The following is a 17,645-nucleotide window of genomic DNA, read 5'->3' on the forward strand; positions in this document are numbered from 1 at the left end:
AGATGGTTGGACTCGATGATCCCAAGGGTCTCTTCCAACCTAGACCTTCCTAGGATTCTAAGAAAGCCAATGGCATCCTGGCTTGTATCAAAAATAGTGTGACCAGCAGAAGTAGGGAGGTGATTGTGCCCCTGGACTCAGCACTGGGGAGGCCACACCTCGAGTGTTGGGTCCAGTTTTGGGCACCTCAATCCTGCAGTGCTGAGGGACATGGTGTAGGGGAGGACTTTGTAGAGTAGGGGAGATGGTTGGACTCGATGATCCCAAGGGTCTCTTCCAACCTCAATGATTCTCTGATTCTATTCTATGATTCTTTTGCCCTAAACTCTTTTACCCCCCCCCTCCCTGACCTCCTTTGCAGACCACCGTCCCTCCCGCCGGGTTGAACTTCAACCGCTTCACGGAAGACTCGCTCCTACGCCATGCCCAGTTCGTGGTGGAGCAAGTGGAAAGCTACGACGAAGCGGGGGACAGCGACGAACCCCCCGTCCTCATCACCCCCTGCATGAGGGATTTGATCAAATTGGCTGGTGTCACCCTGGGGAAGAGGTGAGGCCCTCTTTTTGGGGGGGACAGCATCCCACGGGAGCCTGGTGGGTTGGGTTCCTGTTGGATTTGCCCAGAAAAACCCCTTTTGCTCGTTCCCAGTTGAGATGAGCTGAAGGTTTAGGGTCAGTGGCCTGGGTGGCACTGGGAAGTGGGAGCAGAATCCTCCCCAAACTGGGCAAACCCTCTGCCCTGAGCAAGGAAAGGAGCTGGGTTGGGTCTCCAGAGCGTGGGTTTGCTCCTTGTCCTGCTGTAGCACCCCTTGGGGACCCTGTGCCAGCCTGTTGGGGTCACCCACTGTGCTCCTCAGCTCTTGGGTGCCCTGGGGAGAGCTCTCTTCCCTGGAGAACGTCCCTGGAGGTCAGGGTGGTGGTTGTGGTTGTAGCTTCCAGCGATACGAAGCACAGGGTCCCCCCCCCTCTCACCGCTGTCACCTTGGTTTCCAGGCGAGCCGTCAGGCGCCAAGCCATCCGGCACCCTACCAAAATCGACAAGGACAAGGGTCCTACCAAAGCCACCACCACCAAACTGGTGTACCTCATCTTCGACACCTTCTTCTCGGAGCAGATCGAGAAGGACGAGAGGGAAGACGACAAGGAGAACGCCATGAAGCGCCGGCGCTGCGGCGTTTGCGAGGTAACGGGGGGGTCTGGTGTGGACCTGATCCTCTCCATGTCCTCCATCCTCAATGTCCACTTCTGGTGTTGTTCCTTTGGGGTTTCTTGAGGCCACAGAGGTCCCTGTCCCTCCTGCCTGGGACATCTCTGTGTTCAGCTTGTCCCTTCGCCCTGTTCCAGGTCTGCCAGCAGCCCGAGTGTGGAAAGTGCAAGGCTTGCCAGAACATGGTGAAATTTGGGGGCAGTGGACGGAGCAAACAGGCTTGTTTGCAGAGGAGGTACGTCCCCCTGAGCAGTGTCTCCTGCCAAAGTCCTCTCCACCTCCAGGGAAGAGGGGACACGGTCCCTGTACTGTCCCCTGCTGCTGTGACACGTCCTCTCTATCCCCAGGTGTCCCAACCTGGCTGTCCGGGAGGCTGATGAGGATGAGGAGGTGGATGACAACATCCCCGAGATGCCTTCTCCCAAGAAGATGCTGCAGGGTAGGAAGAAGAAGCAGAACAAGAGTCGTATCTCCTGGGTGGGAGAACCCATCAAGGTGAGGTTGGGCAAGAACCCTGCTCCCCACCCTCTGCCAGGGCTGAAGGTGGGCATTTGGGCTACCAAGGGGGCTGCATCGCTTGCCCGGGGGGGGATTTAAGTGCTCTCCACTCTCCCCCCTGCAGAGTGATGGGAAGAAGGACTACTACCAGAGGGTCTGCATCGACTCGGAGACCCTGGAGGTGGGAGACTGTGTCTCCGTCAGCCCTGATGATCCCACCAAGCCCCTCTACCTCGCCAGGTCGGTGCCAAAGGGGACAAATCTGCTCCCACTGGGGTGGATGTGTGTGGGGAGAGCTGATTTTCCCAATTAAAGAACCCTAATTGCTTGGCCGTGCTGCTCTTTGAGGACTCGGCCGTGTGCCCAGGGGGGCAAGAAAGCCAATGGCATCCTGGCTTGTATCAAAAATAGTGTGACCAGCAGAAGTAGGGAGGTGATTGTGCCCCTGGACTCAGCACTGGTGAGGCCACACCTGGAGTGTTGTGTCCAGTTTTGGGCACCTCAATCCAAGAGAGATATTGAAGTGGTGGAGTCACCATCCTTGGATGTGTTTAAGGGCCGTTTAGATGCAGTGCTGAGGGACATGGTGTAGGGGAGGACTTTGTAGAGTAGGGGAGATTGTTGGACTCGATGATCCCAAGGGTCTCTTCCAACCTAGACCATTCTATGATTCTCTGACTCTGGAGCTCCAGCAAGGCTCAGATCCCTTTCCTGGTGCCCCATAACCCTGGCTCCTTCCCCCACTCAGGGTGACAGCCATGTGGGAGGACAGCAGTGGCCAGATGTTCCACGCTCACTGGTTCTGCCCCGGCTCGGATACCGTCCTGGGGGCCACCTCGGATCCCCTGGAGCTCTTTTTGGTGGACGAGTGCGAGGACATGCAGCTCTCCTACATCCACGGCAAAGTCAAGGTCATCTACAAGGCGCCCTCGGAGAACTGGTCCATGGAGGTGGGTGACAGCCCTGCAGACCCCGGGGGTTGGGGGTGGGCAGCAGCCCCAGATCATTGTGGCCACCTCTCTCCTAGCAGGGCGGGCTGGACATGGAGATCAAGATGGTTGAAGACGACGGGAGAACTTATTTTTATCAGATGTGGTACGACCAGGAGTACGCTCGGTTCGAAACCCCACCAAAAACTCAGCCCACGGAAGACAATAAATACAAGTGAGGGCATTGAAGGTGGCACCTCTCAGGATCTGCTCTGCCCCAAAACGGGCAGCAGGACCTTCTCAGCTCCTGCCAGCCTCATCACCACGCTCTGCTGTCCCCCTTTCCTGCAGGTTCTGCATGAGCTGCACGCGCCTGGACGAAGTGAGGCACAAGGAGATCCCCAAAGTGGCTGAACCCTTGGAGGAAGGAGATGGGAAGATGTTCTACGCCATGGCCACCAAGAACGGGGTGCAGTACAGGGTGGGAGACGGCGTCTATCTCCTGCCAGACGCCTTTTCCTTCAGGTTGGTGCTGGAAGAGCTTCTCAAGATGCTCTTTGCTCAAGCCTTTTTGTAGCAGAAAACATAATTTCCAGGTAGTGAATCCCACCTGTAAAGAAAGCACTTCATCCCCTAATTTCCCAAAGCTCAGCTCAAAATTAAGGGGGCCCTCAACTTCAATTTCACCTCCTGTCATTAAACTGAGCGACTTTGCTCTGATCAGACAATCCCCATGGCTGAGTTTTGGGCAGATGGACCAGAATCCTTTTGTGGGTTGCTCTCTTTTTAGTCTTTTTCTTCAAAAGAAGGAGCCTGTAGCTGAAAGGTGAACAAGAACCTGCCTGTAATTACAGGAGGAGAAATGGGCAGCGAGGAGGGAGGAGGATGTTCTTCGCTGCTGGGTGGGGTTTTTTTGAGGGAAAAGAGACACCTCAACCTCTTTCCCTCCTCTTTTTTCCCCCAGTATGAAACCTGCCAGCCCGGCCAAACGCCCCAAAAAGGAGGCTGTGGATGAGGAGCTGCACCCGGAGCACTATCGCAAGTACTCGGAGTACATCAAGGGCAGCAACTTGGACGCCCCCGACCCTTATCGGGTGGGCCGCATCAAGGAGATCTTCTGCAACATCCGCAGCAACGGCAAACCCAACGAGGCCGACATCAAACTGCGCATCTACAAGTTCTACAGGTGAGTGGTGCTGGTGGGGTCGGCCTTATGGGGGTGGAGAACCCCCCTGGGTGGGCTGTGGGGCTCCTCCGGGGTGTTGGGTGCTGGGAAGAGCTCTTCACCATCAACTCAAGGTCATGCTGGAGCTGGGGGAGTTGAGCATCGTGATGTGGTCGCGCCAGAGCCAGGGGACTTGAGCACCACGAGGTGGTTGGTCGGTGTGGTGTGGGCACCGCTCAAAGGGGCTGTGTTATTGGGGTGCAAAGCCCTCCTTGTGGAGGAACCCTCCTTGTGGGGCTCCTCCGGGGTGTTGGGTGCTGGGGAAAGCTCTGCACCATCAACTCAAGGTGTTGGGTGCTGGGGAAAGCTCTGCACCATCAACTCAAAGTCATGCTGGAGCTGGAGGACTCAAACACCACGATGTGGTTGGTCGGTGTGGTGTGGACACTGCTCAAAGGGGTTGCTTTATTGGGGTGCAGAGCCCTCCTGGGTGGGCTGTGGGTCTCCTCCAGGGTGTTGGGTGCTGGGAAAAGCTCTTCACCATCAACTCAAGGTCATGCCAGAGCTGAAGGACTCGAGCACCGCAACGTGGTTGGTCATTGTGGTGTGGGCACCGCTCAAAGGGGCTGTGTTATAGGGGTGCAAAGCCCTCCTTGTGGAGGAGCCCTATTTGTGGGGCTCCCCCAAGTCTTGGGTGCTGGGAAAAGCTCTGCACCATCAGCTCAAGGTCACGCCAGAGCTGGAGGACTCGAACACCACAAGGTGGTTGGTCAGTGTGGTGTGGGCACAGCTCAAAGGAGCTGTGTTATTGGGGTGCAAAGCCCTCCTTGTGGAGGAACCCTCCTTGTGGGGCTCCTCCGGGGTGTTGGGTGCTGGGGAAAGCTCTGCACCATCAACTCAAGGTGTTGGGTGCTGGGGAAAGCTCTGCACCATCAACTCAAAGTCATGCTGGAGCTGGAGGACTCAAACACCACGATGTGGTTGGTCGGTGTGGTGTGGACACTGCTCAAAGGGGTTGCTTTATTGGGGTGCAGAGCCCTCCTGGGTGGGCTGTGGGGCTCCTCCGGGGTGTTGGGTGCTGGGAAAAGCTCTTCACCATCAACTCAAGGTCATGCCAGAGCTGAAGGACTCGAGCACCGCAACGTGGTTGGTCATTGTGGTGTGGGCACCGCTCAAAGGGGCTGTGTTATTGGGGTGCAGAGCCCTCCTTGTGGAGGAGCCCTATTTGTGGGGCTCCCCCAAGTCTTGGGTGCTGGGAAAAGCTCTTCACCATCAGCTCAAGGTCACGCCGGAGCTGGGGGACTCAAACACCACGACGTGGTTGGTCAGTGTGGTGTGGGCATCATTCAAAGGGGCTGTGTTATTGGGGTGCAGAGCCCTCCTTGTGGAGGAACCCTCTTTATGGGGCTCCCCCAAGTCTTGGGTGCTGGGGAAAGCTCTGCACCATCAGCTCAAGGTCACGCTGGAGCCAGGAGACTTGAGCACCATGACGTGGTTGGTCGGTGTGATGTGGACACCGCTCAAAGGGGTTGCTTTATTGGGGTGCAGAGCTCCTCTGGGTGGGCTGTGGGTCTCCTCTGGGGTGTTGGGTGCTGGGAAAAGCTCTTCACCATCAGCTCAAGGTCATGCTGGAGCTGGAGGACTTGAGCACCATGACGTGGTTGGTCCGTGTGGTGTGGGCACCGCTCAAAGGGGTTGCTTTATTGGGGTGCAGAGCTCCTCTGGGTGGGCTGTGGGTCTCCTCTGGGGTGTTGGGTGCTGGGAAAAGCTCTGCACCATCAACTCAAGGTCACACAGGAGATGGGGGACTCGAGCACCACGACGTGGTTGGTCGGTGTGGTGTGGGCACCGCTCAAAGGGGCTGTGTTATTGGGGTGCAAAGCCCTCCTTGTGGAGGAACCCTCCTTGTGGGGCTCCTCCGGGGTGTTGGGTGCTGGGGAAAGCTCTGCACCATCAACTCAAGGTGTTGGGTGCTGGGGAAAGCTCTGCACCATCAACTCAAAGTCATGCTGGAGCTGGAGGACTCAAACACCACGATGTGGTTGGTCGGTGTGGTGTGGACACTGCTCAAAGGGGTTGCTTTATTGGGGTGCAGAGCCCTCCTGGGTGGGCTGTGGGTCTCCTCCAGGGTGTTGGGTGCTGGGAAAAGCTCTTCACCATCAACTCAAGGTCATGCCAGAGCTGAAGGACTCGAGCACCGCAACGTGGTTGGTCAGTGTGGTGTGGGCACCGCTCAAAGGGGCTGTGTTATTGGGGTGCAAAGCCCTCCTTGTGGAGGAACCCTCTTTGTGGGGCTCCCCCAAGTCTTGGGTGCTGGGAAAAGCTCTGCACCATCAGCTCAAGGTCACGCCAGAGCTGGAGGACTCGAACACCACAAGGTGGTTGGTCAGTGTGGTGTGGGCACAGCTCAAAGGAGCTGTGTTATTGGGGTGCAAAGCCCTCCTTGTGGAGGAACCCTCTTTATGGGGCTCCCCCAAGTCTTGGGTGCTGGGGAAAGCTCTGCACCATCAGCTCAAGGTCACGCTGGAGCCAGGAGACTTGAGCACCATGACGTGGTTGGTCGGTGTGATGTGGACACCGCTCAAAGGGGTTGCTTTATTGGGGTGCAGAGCTCCTCTGGGTGGGCTGTGGGTCTCCTCTGGGGTGTTGGGTGCTGGGAAAAGCTCTGCACCATCAACTCAAGGTCACACAGGAGATGGGGGACTCGAGCACCACGACGTGGTTGGTCGGTGTGGTGTGGGCACCACTCAAAGGGGCTGTGTTATTGGGGTGCAGAGCCCCCCTGGGTGGGCTGTGGGGCTCCTCCTGGGGTGTTGGGTGCTGAGAAAAGCTCTTCATCATCAGCTCAAGGTCGCACCGGAGCCAGGGGACTTGAGCACCATGACGTGGTTGGTCAATGTGGTGTGGGCACCACTCAAAGGGGCTGTGTTATTGGGGTGCAGAGCCCTCCTTGTGGAGGAACCCTCTTTGTGGGGCTCCCCCAAGTCTTGGGTGCTGGGAAAAGCTCTTCACCATCAGCTCAAGGTCATGCCGGAGCTGGGGGACTCGAGCACCATGACGTGGTTGGTCAGTGTGGTGTTGGCACCACTCAAAGGGGCTTCATTATTGGGGTGCAGAGCCCTCCTTGTGGAGGAACCCTATTTGTGGGGCTCCCCCAAGTCTTGGGTGCTGGGAAAAGCTCTTCACCATCAGCTCAAGGTCATGCTGGAGCTGGAGGACTTGAGCACCATGACGTGGTTGGTCAATGTGATGTGGACACCGCTCAAAGGGGTTGCTTTATTGGGGTGCAGAGCCCTCCTGGGTGGGCTGTGGGGCTCCTCTGGGGTGTTGGGTGCTGAGAAAAGCTCTTCACCATCAACTCAAGGTCATGCTGGAGCCGGGGGACTCGAGCACCGCGACGTGGTTGGTCGGTGTGGTGTGGGCACCACTCAAAGGAGCTGTATTATTGGGATGCAAAGCCCTCCTGGGTGGGCTGTGGGGCTCCCCCACGTCTTGGGTGCTGGGAAAAGCTCTGTACCATCAACTCAAGGTCATGCTGGAGCTGGTCATCAGCTCAAGGTCGCACCGGAGCCAGGGGACTTGAGCACCATGACGTGGTTGGTCAATGTGGTGTGGGCACCACTCAAAGGGGCTTCATTATTGGGGTGCAGAGCCCTCCTTGTGGAGGAACCCTATTTGTGGGGCTCCCCCAAGTCTTGGGTGCTGGGAAAAGCTCTTCACCATCAGCTCAAGGTCATGCCGGAGCTGGGGGACTCGAGCACCATGACGTGGTTGGTCAGTGTGGTGTTGGCACCACTCAAAGGGGCTTCATTATTGGGGTGCAGAGCCCTCCTTGTGGAGGAACCCTATTTGTGGGGCTCCCCCAAGTCTTGGGTGCTGGGAAAAGCTCTTCACCATCAGCTCAAGGTCATGCTGGAGCTGGAGGACTTGAGCACCATGACGTGGTTGGTCAATGTGATGTGGACACCGCTCAAAGGGGTTGCTTTATTGGGGTGCAGAGCCCTCCTGGGTGGGCTGTGGGGCTCCTCTGGGGTGTTGGGTGCTGAGAAAAGCTCTTCACCATCAACTCAAGGTCATGCTGGAGCCGGGGGACTCGAGCACCGCGACGTGGTTGGTCGGTGTGGTGTGGGCACCACTCAAAGGAGCTGTATTATTGGGATGCAAAGCCCTCCTGGGTGGGCTGTGGGGCTCCCCCACGTCTTGGGTGCTGGGAAAAGCTCTGTACCATCAACTCAAGGTCATGCTGGAGCTGGAGGACTCAAGCATTTGCGACGTGGTCACTCAGTGCAATGTTGGCACCACTCAGAGGGGCTCATGGCTGTGGTATTTGGGGCTCGGCCCCATTGCTGGGGCCTGGGTGTTTACCCAAACATTTGCAGGCTGTTAGTCATCTCCCCCACACCACGCAAGGATGAGTGTGAGGAGCCTTGGCAGCAGGAGAGGAACGTGCTGACGCTCAGACCCGTGTGTTTCGAGCCCGACAGCTCCTCCATTTCCATCTCTTTTTGCCTTTAAATTCACTTACAAACTCTGGTGCCGATTCCCTCTCCTTCCTCTAAGAAAAAAAACCCCAAAAAACTCCCTTTGGTAGGAAATAAATCATCCTTCTGGTGCTGTGCCCAAGCTGTGCCAGTGAACATCTGCAGAACCCTCCTTTCTCTGGGGACATGGAGGGGGGTGAGCGGCAGAGGCTGGACCGGGGCGAGGATCTCACTGAAAACACTTCCCCCATCCAGATGTTTGAGGTTTGTTGGATTTTTGGTGGTTTTTTTTCCCCCTGCAGACCCGAAAACACGCACAAATCCATGAAAGCCAGCTACCACGCCGACATCAACCTCTTATATTGGAGCGACGAGGAGACGACGGTCGATTTTCGCGCCGTGCAGGGCCGGTGCACGGTGGTGTACGGGGAGGACCTGACGGAGAGCATCCAGGACTACTCTGCTGGTGGGCTGGACCGCTTTTATTTCTTGGAGGTGAGAAGCCAGGGCTTCTGAGGGTGTCCCCGGGGTTGTCCTGCCTCTCCGCCTCTGTTTCGTGCAGAGGAACTGCTGTGCAGAGTGAGAAGTTGTAGCTTGTTCTCCTGGTGGACTTCCCTGGTGGAATCTCACAGAATCCCAGAATCTTCTAGGTTGGAAGGGACCTTCAAGATCATCTTGTCCAACCGTCAACCTAACTGACAAAAATAGACACCCACACAACAAACAAGGAGCATCATCACTAAACCAGACCTCCCAGCACTACATCAACCTGTCTTTTGAACACCTCCAGGGATGGGGCCTCAACCACCTCCCTGGGCAGCCCATTCCAAGGGCTGAGAACCCTTTCAGTGAAAAAAAAATCCACCATCTCCTGGTGGATTAAGTCTCAGATGCAAAGGAAGCTTTCATCCAAGCGTCCAACCAGGAGCTGGTTGGAGCAGAGGAGCTGAGGGGACAAATTTGGACCCTCGGGTGGCCTCCCCAGCTCCCTGAGGCAATGGAGAGGGAGAGATGGATTCTCTGTGTCCCACCCTTTGGTTTCACAGCCCCGATGGGGTGTTGACAATGCCTTGGCCACTCCTGAGCTAGAAAAGTGCTTTATATTCAAGTATCTTGAGCCCTTTTCTCTCCCCCCAGGCTTACAACGCCAAAACCAAGAGCTTTGAAGATCCTCCCAACCACGCTCGGAGCTCGGGCACTAAAGGGAAGGGGAAGGGGAAAGGGAAAGGTAAGTTTTGCTCAAGGAGGGGGGAGAGGATTTGGGTGGGGGAACCGGTTCACGTCTGCCGTTACGCGCTGCTGAGCAGAGATAAGAGACATCCAGATGTTTCTGTGCTGTCCCTTGCTCTGACGCTCTGGCAGGATGTGGTGCCGGGGTCTGGTTTTTAAGGCAAAAATAAAGCTCACAGCGAGAGCACCTGGAGTCCCTCAGAGATCTCAAAGCCTTTCACTTGCCAACCCTGGCTGCTCGCCCCCCCCCCGAGTTATCCTGGTCTGACCCCTTCCAAATGGCACGTAAGACCAGAGGGCTGCGTTGGAATGAAGCCGTGCTCCGACCCAGTATTTGAATTTCAGTCAAGTAGAACTTCTAAAATATCGGTTTGCTGCCTCTGATGATGCATTTTGGAGTTAGGTGGTTGCATTAGGAGGTGCTCATCCTCCTGTACCTCCTGTAGGGAGGTGATCATCGCACTGGTGAGGCCCTACCTCAAGTATTGTTGGTGTTGGTGGCCTGTTGGCTGAACATGAGCCAGCAGTGTGCCCAGGTGGCCAAGAAAGCCACCAGCATCCTGGCCTGTGCGAGTAGGCCCCGAGAGGTGATTGTCCCCCTGTACTGGGCACTGGTGAGGCCTCACCTCGAGTACTGTGTCCAGTTTTGGGCCCCTCACCACAAAAAACCACATTGAGATGCTGGAGCGGGTCCAGAGAAGGGCAACGGAGCTGGTGAGGGGTCTGGAGCACAAGGAGAAGGGTCTGGAGAACTTCTGAGGGAGCTGGGGGTGTTCAGCCTGGAGAAAAGGAGGCTGAGGGGAGACCTTCTGGCTCTCTCCAACTCCCTGAAAGGAGGGTGTAGCCAGGGGGGGGTCGGTCTCTTCTCCCAAGTCTGGGAGGCGATAGGACAAGAGGAAACGGCCTCAAGTTGCACCAGGGGAGGTTCAGATTGGAGATTGGGAACAATTTTGACACTGAAAGGGTTATGAAGCCTTGGAACGGGCTGCCCAGGGAAGTAGTGGAGTCACCATCCCTGGAGGCATTTAAAAGACGAGTTGACATAGTGCTTAGAGACATGGTTTAGCGATGGGTTTTATCAATGTTGGGTTGATGGTTGGACTAGATGATCCTTAAGATCCCTTCCAACCTGGACAATGCTATGATTCTAAGGGCGTATTGTGGCAGCGCCAAGGAAAATAATGAAGGGGCAGAAAGGTGCTTGAAGCTGATGTTTTAACTGCTGCAGAGGAGGAGGAGGAGGGGGAGAAGAATTTGCCTTGTAAGCACTAAAGGAGGAGGAAGTGACTTTGCCTTTTGATGCAAGCTGGGGCTCTGTTGGCAGGCAAAGGCAAAGGGAAGTCATCGGTGACCTGCGAGCAAAGCGAGCAGGAGCCAGCTGAGCTGAAGCTCCCCAAGCTGAGGACCCTGGATGTCTTCTCTGGCTGCGGAGGGTTGTCCGAGGGCTTCCACCAGGCAGGTGAGCGGCAGGGTTGTGGGGACCTGGACAGGCTGGAGAGGTGGGCCCAGGTGAACCTCATGAGGTTCAACAAGAGCAAATGCAAGGTTCTGCACCTGGGCCGGAACAATCCTCACCATCAGTACAGGGTGGGGAGGTGGGTCCAGGTGAACCTCATGAGGTTCAACACGAGCAAGTCCACCTGGGCTGGAATAATCCTGGCCATCAGTAGAGACTGGGGGGTGAGGGATTGGAAAGCAGCCCTGAGGAAAGGGACTTGGGGGTGCTGGTGGAGGAGAAGCTGGACAGGAGAAGGCAGTGTGCAGCTGCAGCCCAGAAGGTCAATCCCATCCTGGGCTGCATCAAAAGAAGCGTTGCCAGCAGGTCCAGAGAGGGGATTCTGCCACTTTACTCTGCTCTGGTGAGACCTCACCTGGAGTGTTGTGTGCAGGGCTGGAGCCCTCAATATAAGAAGGACATGGACCTGATGGAGCGGGTCCAGAGGAGGGCCACAAGGATGATCAGGGGGATGGAGCATCATCTGCTCTGAGGACAGGCTGAGGGAGCTGGGGTTGTTCAGCCTGGAGAAGAGGAGGCTCCGGGGAGACCTTAGAGCAGCCTTCCAGTACCTGAAGGGAGCCTACAGGAAGGCTGGGGAGAACCTGTTTAGAAAGGCCTGCAGTGACAGGACGAGGGGCAATGGCTTCAAACTGGAGAAAAGCAGATTTAGGTTGGAGATGAGGAGGGGGTTCTTTACTGTGAGGGTGGTGGAGCACTGGAACAGGTTGCCCAGGGAGGTGGTTGAGGCCCCATCCCTGGAGATATTCAAGGAGAGGCTCGATGAGGCCCTGGGCAACCTGGTCTAGTTGGGGGTGTCCCTGCTGACTGCGGGGAGGTCGGACTAGATGACCTTTGGAGGTCTGGGCAATTCTATGATCTATGACCACGGTGGGGTGACAAGCGGAGCCCCTGGGGGGACGGGCATCGGCGCTGGCCGCTCGGTTCCTTGGAGCTGACGGTGGGGTTGGGCAGGTGGGGGGATGAGGGGGTGCGAGCTGGTGCTCTGCTCCCCCACACAGGCTCAAGATCTTCTCCACTTTGTCTCCCCAGGCGTGTCGGAGACGCTGTGGGCCATCGAGATGTGGGAACCGGCCGCTCAGGCCTTCCGGTTGAACAATCCCGGCACAACCGTCTTCACGGAGGATTGTAACGTCCTGCTGAAGCTGGTCATGTCCGGCGAGAAGACCAACTCGCTGGGGCAGAAGCTGCCACAGAAGGGGGATGTGGAGATGCTGTGTGGTGGTCCCCCCTGCCAGGGCTTCAGCGGCATGAACCGCTTCAACTCCCGCACCTACTCCAAGTTCAAGAACTCCCTGGTGGTCTCCTTCCTCAGGTGAGCAGGGGAGGTTGGCGAGGAGCCATCTTGGGGTGCGGACCCCTCCCCACCTCAAAGGTTCTTCTCGCCTTGCTGGCGTGTCCCCTCTCCCTCCTCGCAGTTACTGCGACTACTACAGACCGCGGTTCTTCCTTCTGGAGAACGTCAGGAACTTCGTGTCCTTCAAACGTTCCATGGTGCTGAAGCTCACCCTGCGCTGCCTCGTCCGTATGGGTTACCAGTGCACCTTCGGGGTCCTACAGGTAGGGTGCTGGGTGACCCCAAGACACTGAATTTGGGGGTGAAACCTCTTCTTCTCTCACCCAACTCTGGTGTGAACCATCCCTGAAGGAGTAGTTGGTTGCGTTGCTCCTTGGTGGCTTAGGGGATGTTCCCAGCTCTTTGAGGGCACAGAGTGGATGGGGATGTTCCATCTCCTTCAGGAGTTGTCCCTTCCCATTCCCAGGCTGGCCAGTACGGCGTGGCCCAGACGCGGCGGAGAGCCATCGTCCTGGCTGCAGCTCCTGGTGAGAAGCTGCCCATGTTCCCCGAGCCTTTGCACGTCTTCGCCCCCCGTGCCTGTCAGCTGAGCGTGGTGGTGGACGACAAGAAGTTCGTTAGCAATATCACCCGGTGAGCCTTAGGGAGCCATGCCGGGGCCTGGTGAAGGCCGAAGTTTCGGCTGCTGATGGTTCCCTCCTTCCTCCCAGGACGTATTCCGGCCCTTTCCGCACCATCACCGTGCGGGACACCATGTCCGACCTGCCGGAGGTCAGGAACGGTGCCTCTGCCCTGGAGATCTCCTACAACGGGGAACCCCAGTCCTGGTTCCAGCGACAGATTCGGGGCTCCCAGTATCAGCCCATCCTCAGGGACCATATCTGCAAGGTGCGGGTGTTGGGGTCTCAATGCGGGGACCGGGCTGCGCTCGGACCCCTCAGACCCAAACCGAGATGGGGGTCAAGGGTGGGTTGGACGTGAGGTGGGGTGAGAGGGACCATCCCCAAGCCCTCCTTGGTTAACTTTCCCAAAAGTTAACTGGAGATGCTGGGACTTATCCCTCTCCCCCAGCCTTCCCTGGAGAGAAGAATGGAGCTCTTGGGGTGGCCCATGTCCCTCTGCGTCCCCTGTGGTGACAGTGGGCTTGTTGTTGGCAGGACATGAGTGCCCTGGTCGCAGCCCGGATGAGACACATCCCCTTGGCCCCGGGTTCCGATTGGCGTGACCTGCCCAACATCGAGGTGAGGCTGTCGGACGGCACCACCACACGCAAACTGCGGTACACACACCACGAGAAGAAAAATGGCCGCAGCAGCTCTGGGGCTCTTCGGGGGGTCTGCTCCTGCGCCGAAGGTAGGTGCTGGCTCCCCAAAAACACCCATGGCTGCCTCTCTGCCCCTTCTTCACCCTCTCCATCTTTCCCAGGCAAGCCCTGCGACCCGGCGGACCGGCAATTCAACACCCTCATCCCCTGGTGTCTGCCCCATACCGGCAACCGGCACAACCACTGGGCTGGGCTCTACGGGCGCCTGGAGTGGGATGGCTTCTTCAGCACCACCGTCACCAACCCCGAGCCCATGGGCAAGCAGGTGGGTGCCACCAGATCCGTCCCCTCCGCTGGGAAGGGGCAGGCATCACCCAATGGCCGCCCAACATGGTCATAGAATCCTAGAATGTCATTGCTTGAAGATGTTGAGCGTGCTGGTTCCCAGTATGGACCCCTGAGGGGCACCACTGGTCACCCGTTTCCATCTGGATATTGAGCCGTTGACCACCATCCTCTGGATCATAAAATCATAGAATCGTCTAGGTTGGACATCGAGCCGTTGACCACCATCCTCTGGATCACAGAATCATAGAATGGTCTAGGTTGGAAGAGACCCTTGGGATCATCGAGTCCAACCATCTCCCCTACTCTACAAAGTCCTCCCCTACACCATGTCCCTCAGCACTGCATCTAAATGGCCCTTAAACACAGCCAGGGATGGTGACTCCACCCCCTCCCTGGGCAGCCTGTTCCAATGCCCGACCACTCTTTCGGTGAAAAATTCTTTCCTAATGTTCAATCTAAACCTCCCCTGTTGGAGCTTGAAGCCGTTCCCTCTCGTTCTGTCACTAATTACCTGGGAGAAGAGCCCAGCACCAACCTCTCTACAGTGTCCTTTCAAGGAGTTGTAGAGAGTGATGAGGTCTCCCCTCAGCCTCCTCTTCCTCATACTAAACAGTCCCAACTCCCTCAGCCGCTCCTCATACGATTTGTTTTCCAGCCCCCTCACCAGCTTCGTTGCCCTCCTCTGCACTCACTCCAGCACCTCGATATCTCATATTGAGGTGCCCAAAACTGGACACAATACTCGAGGTGTGGCCTCCCCAGTGCTGAGTACAGGGGCACAATCCAGCTGGGTCCTCATCCACCGAAGAGCCCACCATCAAATCCCTATCTCCAGTTTGGAGAGGAGGGTGTTGTTGGGGGGACCCCGTCCAAAGGCTTGATGTTTCATTTTGGTTTTTCTTGGCTGCTGTAGGGTCGGGTGCTGCACCCGGAGCAGCACCGGGTGGTGAGCGTGAGGGAATGTGCCCGCTCCCAGGGCTTCCCCGATACCTATCGCCTCTTCGGGAACATCCTCGACAAGCACAGACAGGTCAGTGCTGCCGGCAAACCCCTCGTGGGTGGAAAACCCCCTCGTGGGTGGAAAACCCCCTCGCTGGTGCCATTGTTGGTGGCAAACCCCTCGCCGGTGGCACCACTGGCATCATGGCGGAGCCGGTGCCCAGCCTTAACCCTCTCTCTGTCGCAGGTCGGTAACGCAGTGCCTCCTCCACTAGCCAAAGCCATCGGGCTGGAGATCAAGTCGTGCATGTTGGCGAAGCTGAGGGAAGACACGGCGGGTAGGTGCCGTGGCCGGGAGCCGCCGCCATCCTTTCCCCGTGCCATGGAGTTGGATATGACGTCCCCGGCCTCAGCCCTCCTGGAGATGGGGTCACCCTGGGTTGGGGTTCGGCGGTGTCACCCCCTCTTCTCTCTCTCTCCAGACCTCAGCGCCCCAGAGAAGATGGGGACGGTGGAGAAGATGGAGACCATGGAAACCGCTGACTGACACGCGGCCTCTCCTCCGGCACCAGGACTCCCAAACATGCACTGATTTATTTTAACCCCCTTTTTTTTTTTTTTTTTTTGGTTTTATTTGATTTTTTGTTTGTTTGTTTGTGGTTTGTTTTGTTTATTTTTGGAATTCCTGGCGCGGAGCCCCCCCCCGGCCCTGCTCGTGTCTCCCTCCTGGCCTAGGGGGGAGCCCCCCTGGGGCCCTGCTCCCTGTTTTTACGCCGCCTTGTATGGAAAATAATCGGCCGCTTTGTACAAGTGGGAATTGATACTTTATGTAGTTTTTATATGTTGTAATATTTCTTCAAATAAATCTCTCCTATGAATTATAAAACCCCCCCTTTTTTTTTGCCTAGGCCCCGCGCGGCCTACTTGAGGCGTTGCCTAGCAACCGCCTCCCGGCATGCAACGCGGCCCTCCCCGCCCATTCCATTCCGTTTCTATTGGACCGGAAGTGGCGCGACGCCGCCGGAAGTGTGGCGCCTCCTTCCGGTTGCCGGGCGTGAGGGCGGTGGGAGCGCGATGCCGACGGGCGACTACGAGTGAGGGGCCGGGGCCGAACGAGGGCGGAGGGTCCCGGGGACCAGGCGTTAGGTCTCGGGGACCAGGGAGCGGGGCTGCGGGGGAGGAGGGCCTCGGAGGGAGGGACGGAGGGGGGCTGGGGCCTGCGGGCCTCGGATGTGGGGCCTGGTACGCCTCGGATGTGGGGCCTGGTAGGCCTTAGGAGGCTTCGGGCGGGTTTGGGGCTGCGATGGGCGAAGGGAAGGAGACTGCGGCGGTGCTGGAGGCCGAAAGCGGCGAGGGGGAGCGTGTGTGTGGCCGGAACCCGGGGCTGAGGGGACAGCGGGGCGGCTGGGGCCTGGAGCGCGGGGCTGAGGGCTCAGCGGGGCGGCTGGGGCCTGGAGCTTGGGGCTGAGGGGACAGTAAAGTCCCCAAGCGATGGGGTAGGGGGCTTGGAAGGGGGTAGCAGGTTAAAAGCTTTGCTTTCTCCGCAGCTCAAAGCCCAGCTGGGCTGACCAGGTGGAAGAGGAGGGTGGAGAGGACGGTGAGTGACTGGTTCCCTCCCCCTTTTTCCCTTGTTGCTCCTCCTGCTGGTAACCGGGGGATATTTCTGGGGAAAAAGAGCAGCTGCTATTCCTAAAATCGGCCCAGAGACGCCTTGCTCTTTGTCTAGGGCTCAAAACAGGTTCTTTGCGGTGGTGCTGGGGGCCGAAAGCGGCGAGGGGGAGCGTGTTTATGGCCGGAACCCGGGGTTGAGAGCTCAGCGGGGCGGCTGGGGCCTGGAGCCCGGGGCTGAAGGGACAGCGAGGCGATTAGGGCCTGGAATTTGGGGCTGAGGGGACAGTAAAGTCCCCAAGCGATGGGGTAGGGGGCTTGGAAGGGGGTAGCAGGTTAAAAGCTTTGCTTTCTCCGCAGCTCAAAGCCCAGCTGGGCTGACCAGGTGGAAGAGGAGGGTGGAGAGGACGGTGAGTGACTGGTTCCCTCCCCCTTTTTCCCTTGTTGCTCCTCCTGCTGGTAACCGGGGGATATTTCTGGGGAAAAAGAGCAGCTGCTATTCCTAAAATCGGCCCAGAGACGCCTTGCTCTTTGTCTAGGGCTCAAAACAGGTTCTTAGCCTCTTCTCTGAGGCTGATTCTTACGAGCAGAGCGTGCCTGACCTGGAAGAGGGAGCAGAATCCCCCCTCACCATCCTTATTCCACCCATTTCAGGGGCTGAGGAAGCCTGGGGGGGGTTGGAGTGGCTGAGATTTCTTGGCTGTTTGCCCTTTTCTTGTGCTCGGGGGAGAGAGTGGGGCACCTCCTGGCTGTGGGGGGGTGTGTGTGGGGCTCTTTCCCCCTGTGTCAGGCTCACCCCAAACGAGGGGGTGTCTCTCCCCCTTCCTTCTCTCCCCCTTCCTTCTCTCCCCCTTCCTTCTCTCCCCTGTTGCTCCTCCTGCTGGTAACCGGGGGATATTTCTGGGGAAAAAGAGCAGCTGCTATTCCTAAAATCGGCCCAGAGACGCCTTGCTCTTTGTCTAGGGCTCAAAACAGGTTCTTAGCCTCTTCTCTGAGGCTGATTCTTACGAGCAGAGCGTGCCTGACCTGGAAGAGGGAGCAGAATCCCCCCTCACCATCCTTATTCCACCCATTTCAGGGGCTGAGGAAGCCTGGGGGGGGTTGGAGTGGCTGAGATTTCTTGGCTGTTTGCCCTTTTCTTGTGCTCGGGGGAGAGAGTGGGGC

General features: G+C 57.6%; 2 protein-coding genes across 2 annotated transcripts in view; both read left to right on the top strand.

Annotated features, from left to right (window-relative positions):
- Positions 1-15,552, top strand: part of DNMT1 (DNA (cytosine-5-)-methyltransferase 1) — a 26,991-nt gene extending 11,439 nt beyond the window's left edge. Inside the window, exons 14-34 of the mRNA XM_014961129.1 lie at positions 362-549; positions 993-1,182; positions 1,344-1,441; positions 1,554-1,701; positions 1,829-1,944; positions 2,453-2,654; positions 2,735-2,868; positions 2,985-3,158; positions 3,598-3,819; positions 8,582-8,774; positions 9,417-9,507; positions 10,834-10,968; positions 12,058-12,340; positions 12,444-12,585; positions 12,789-12,955; positions 13,033-13,210; positions 13,480-13,675; positions 13,748-13,911; positions 14,848-14,964; positions 15,121-15,211; positions 15,356-15,552. Of these exons, the coding sequence (XP_014816615.1) occupies positions 362-549; positions 993-1,182; positions 1,344-1,441; positions 1,554-1,701; positions 1,829-1,944; positions 2,453-2,654; positions 2,735-2,868; positions 2,985-3,158; positions 3,598-3,819; positions 8,582-8,774; positions 9,417-9,507; positions 10,834-10,968; positions 12,058-12,340; positions 12,444-12,585; positions 12,789-12,955; positions 13,033-13,210; positions 13,480-13,675; positions 13,748-13,911; positions 14,848-14,964; positions 15,121-15,211; positions 15,356-15,420 (3,294 nt within the window). The 3' untranslated portion in view covers positions 15,421-15,552. The remainder of the gene's footprint in view (positions 1-361; positions 550-992; positions 1,183-1,343; positions 1,442-1,553; positions 1,702-1,828; positions 1,945-2,452; positions 2,655-2,734; positions 2,869-2,984; positions 3,159-3,597; positions 3,820-8,581; positions 8,775-9,416; positions 9,508-10,833; positions 10,969-12,057; positions 12,341-12,443; positions 12,586-12,788; positions 12,956-13,032; positions 13,211-13,479; positions 13,676-13,747; positions 13,912-14,847; positions 14,965-15,120; positions 15,212-15,355) is intronic.
- A 311-nt stretch (positions 15,553-15,863) lies between these two features.
- The window catches only part of EIF3G (eukaryotic translation initiation factor 3 subunit G), a 7,556-nt gene continuing 5,774 nt past the window's right edge, over positions 15,864-17,645 (top strand). Inside the window, exons 1-2 of the mRNA XM_014961133.1 lie at positions 15,864-15,967; positions 16,421-16,470. Of these exons, the coding sequence (XP_014816619.1) occupies positions 15,948-15,967; positions 16,421-16,470 (70 nt within the window). The 5' untranslated portion in view covers positions 15,864-15,947. The remainder of the gene's footprint in view (positions 15,968-16,420; positions 16,471-17,645) is intronic.

This window comes from Calidris pugnax, unplaced genomic scaffold, assembly GCF_001431845.1.
Source record: "Calidris pugnax isolate Ruff unplaced genomic scaffold, ASM143184v1 scaffold553, whole genome shotgun sequence".
Taxonomy (NCBI): Eukaryota; Metazoa; Chordata; class Aves; order Charadriiformes; family Scolopacidae; genus Calidris; species Calidris pugnax.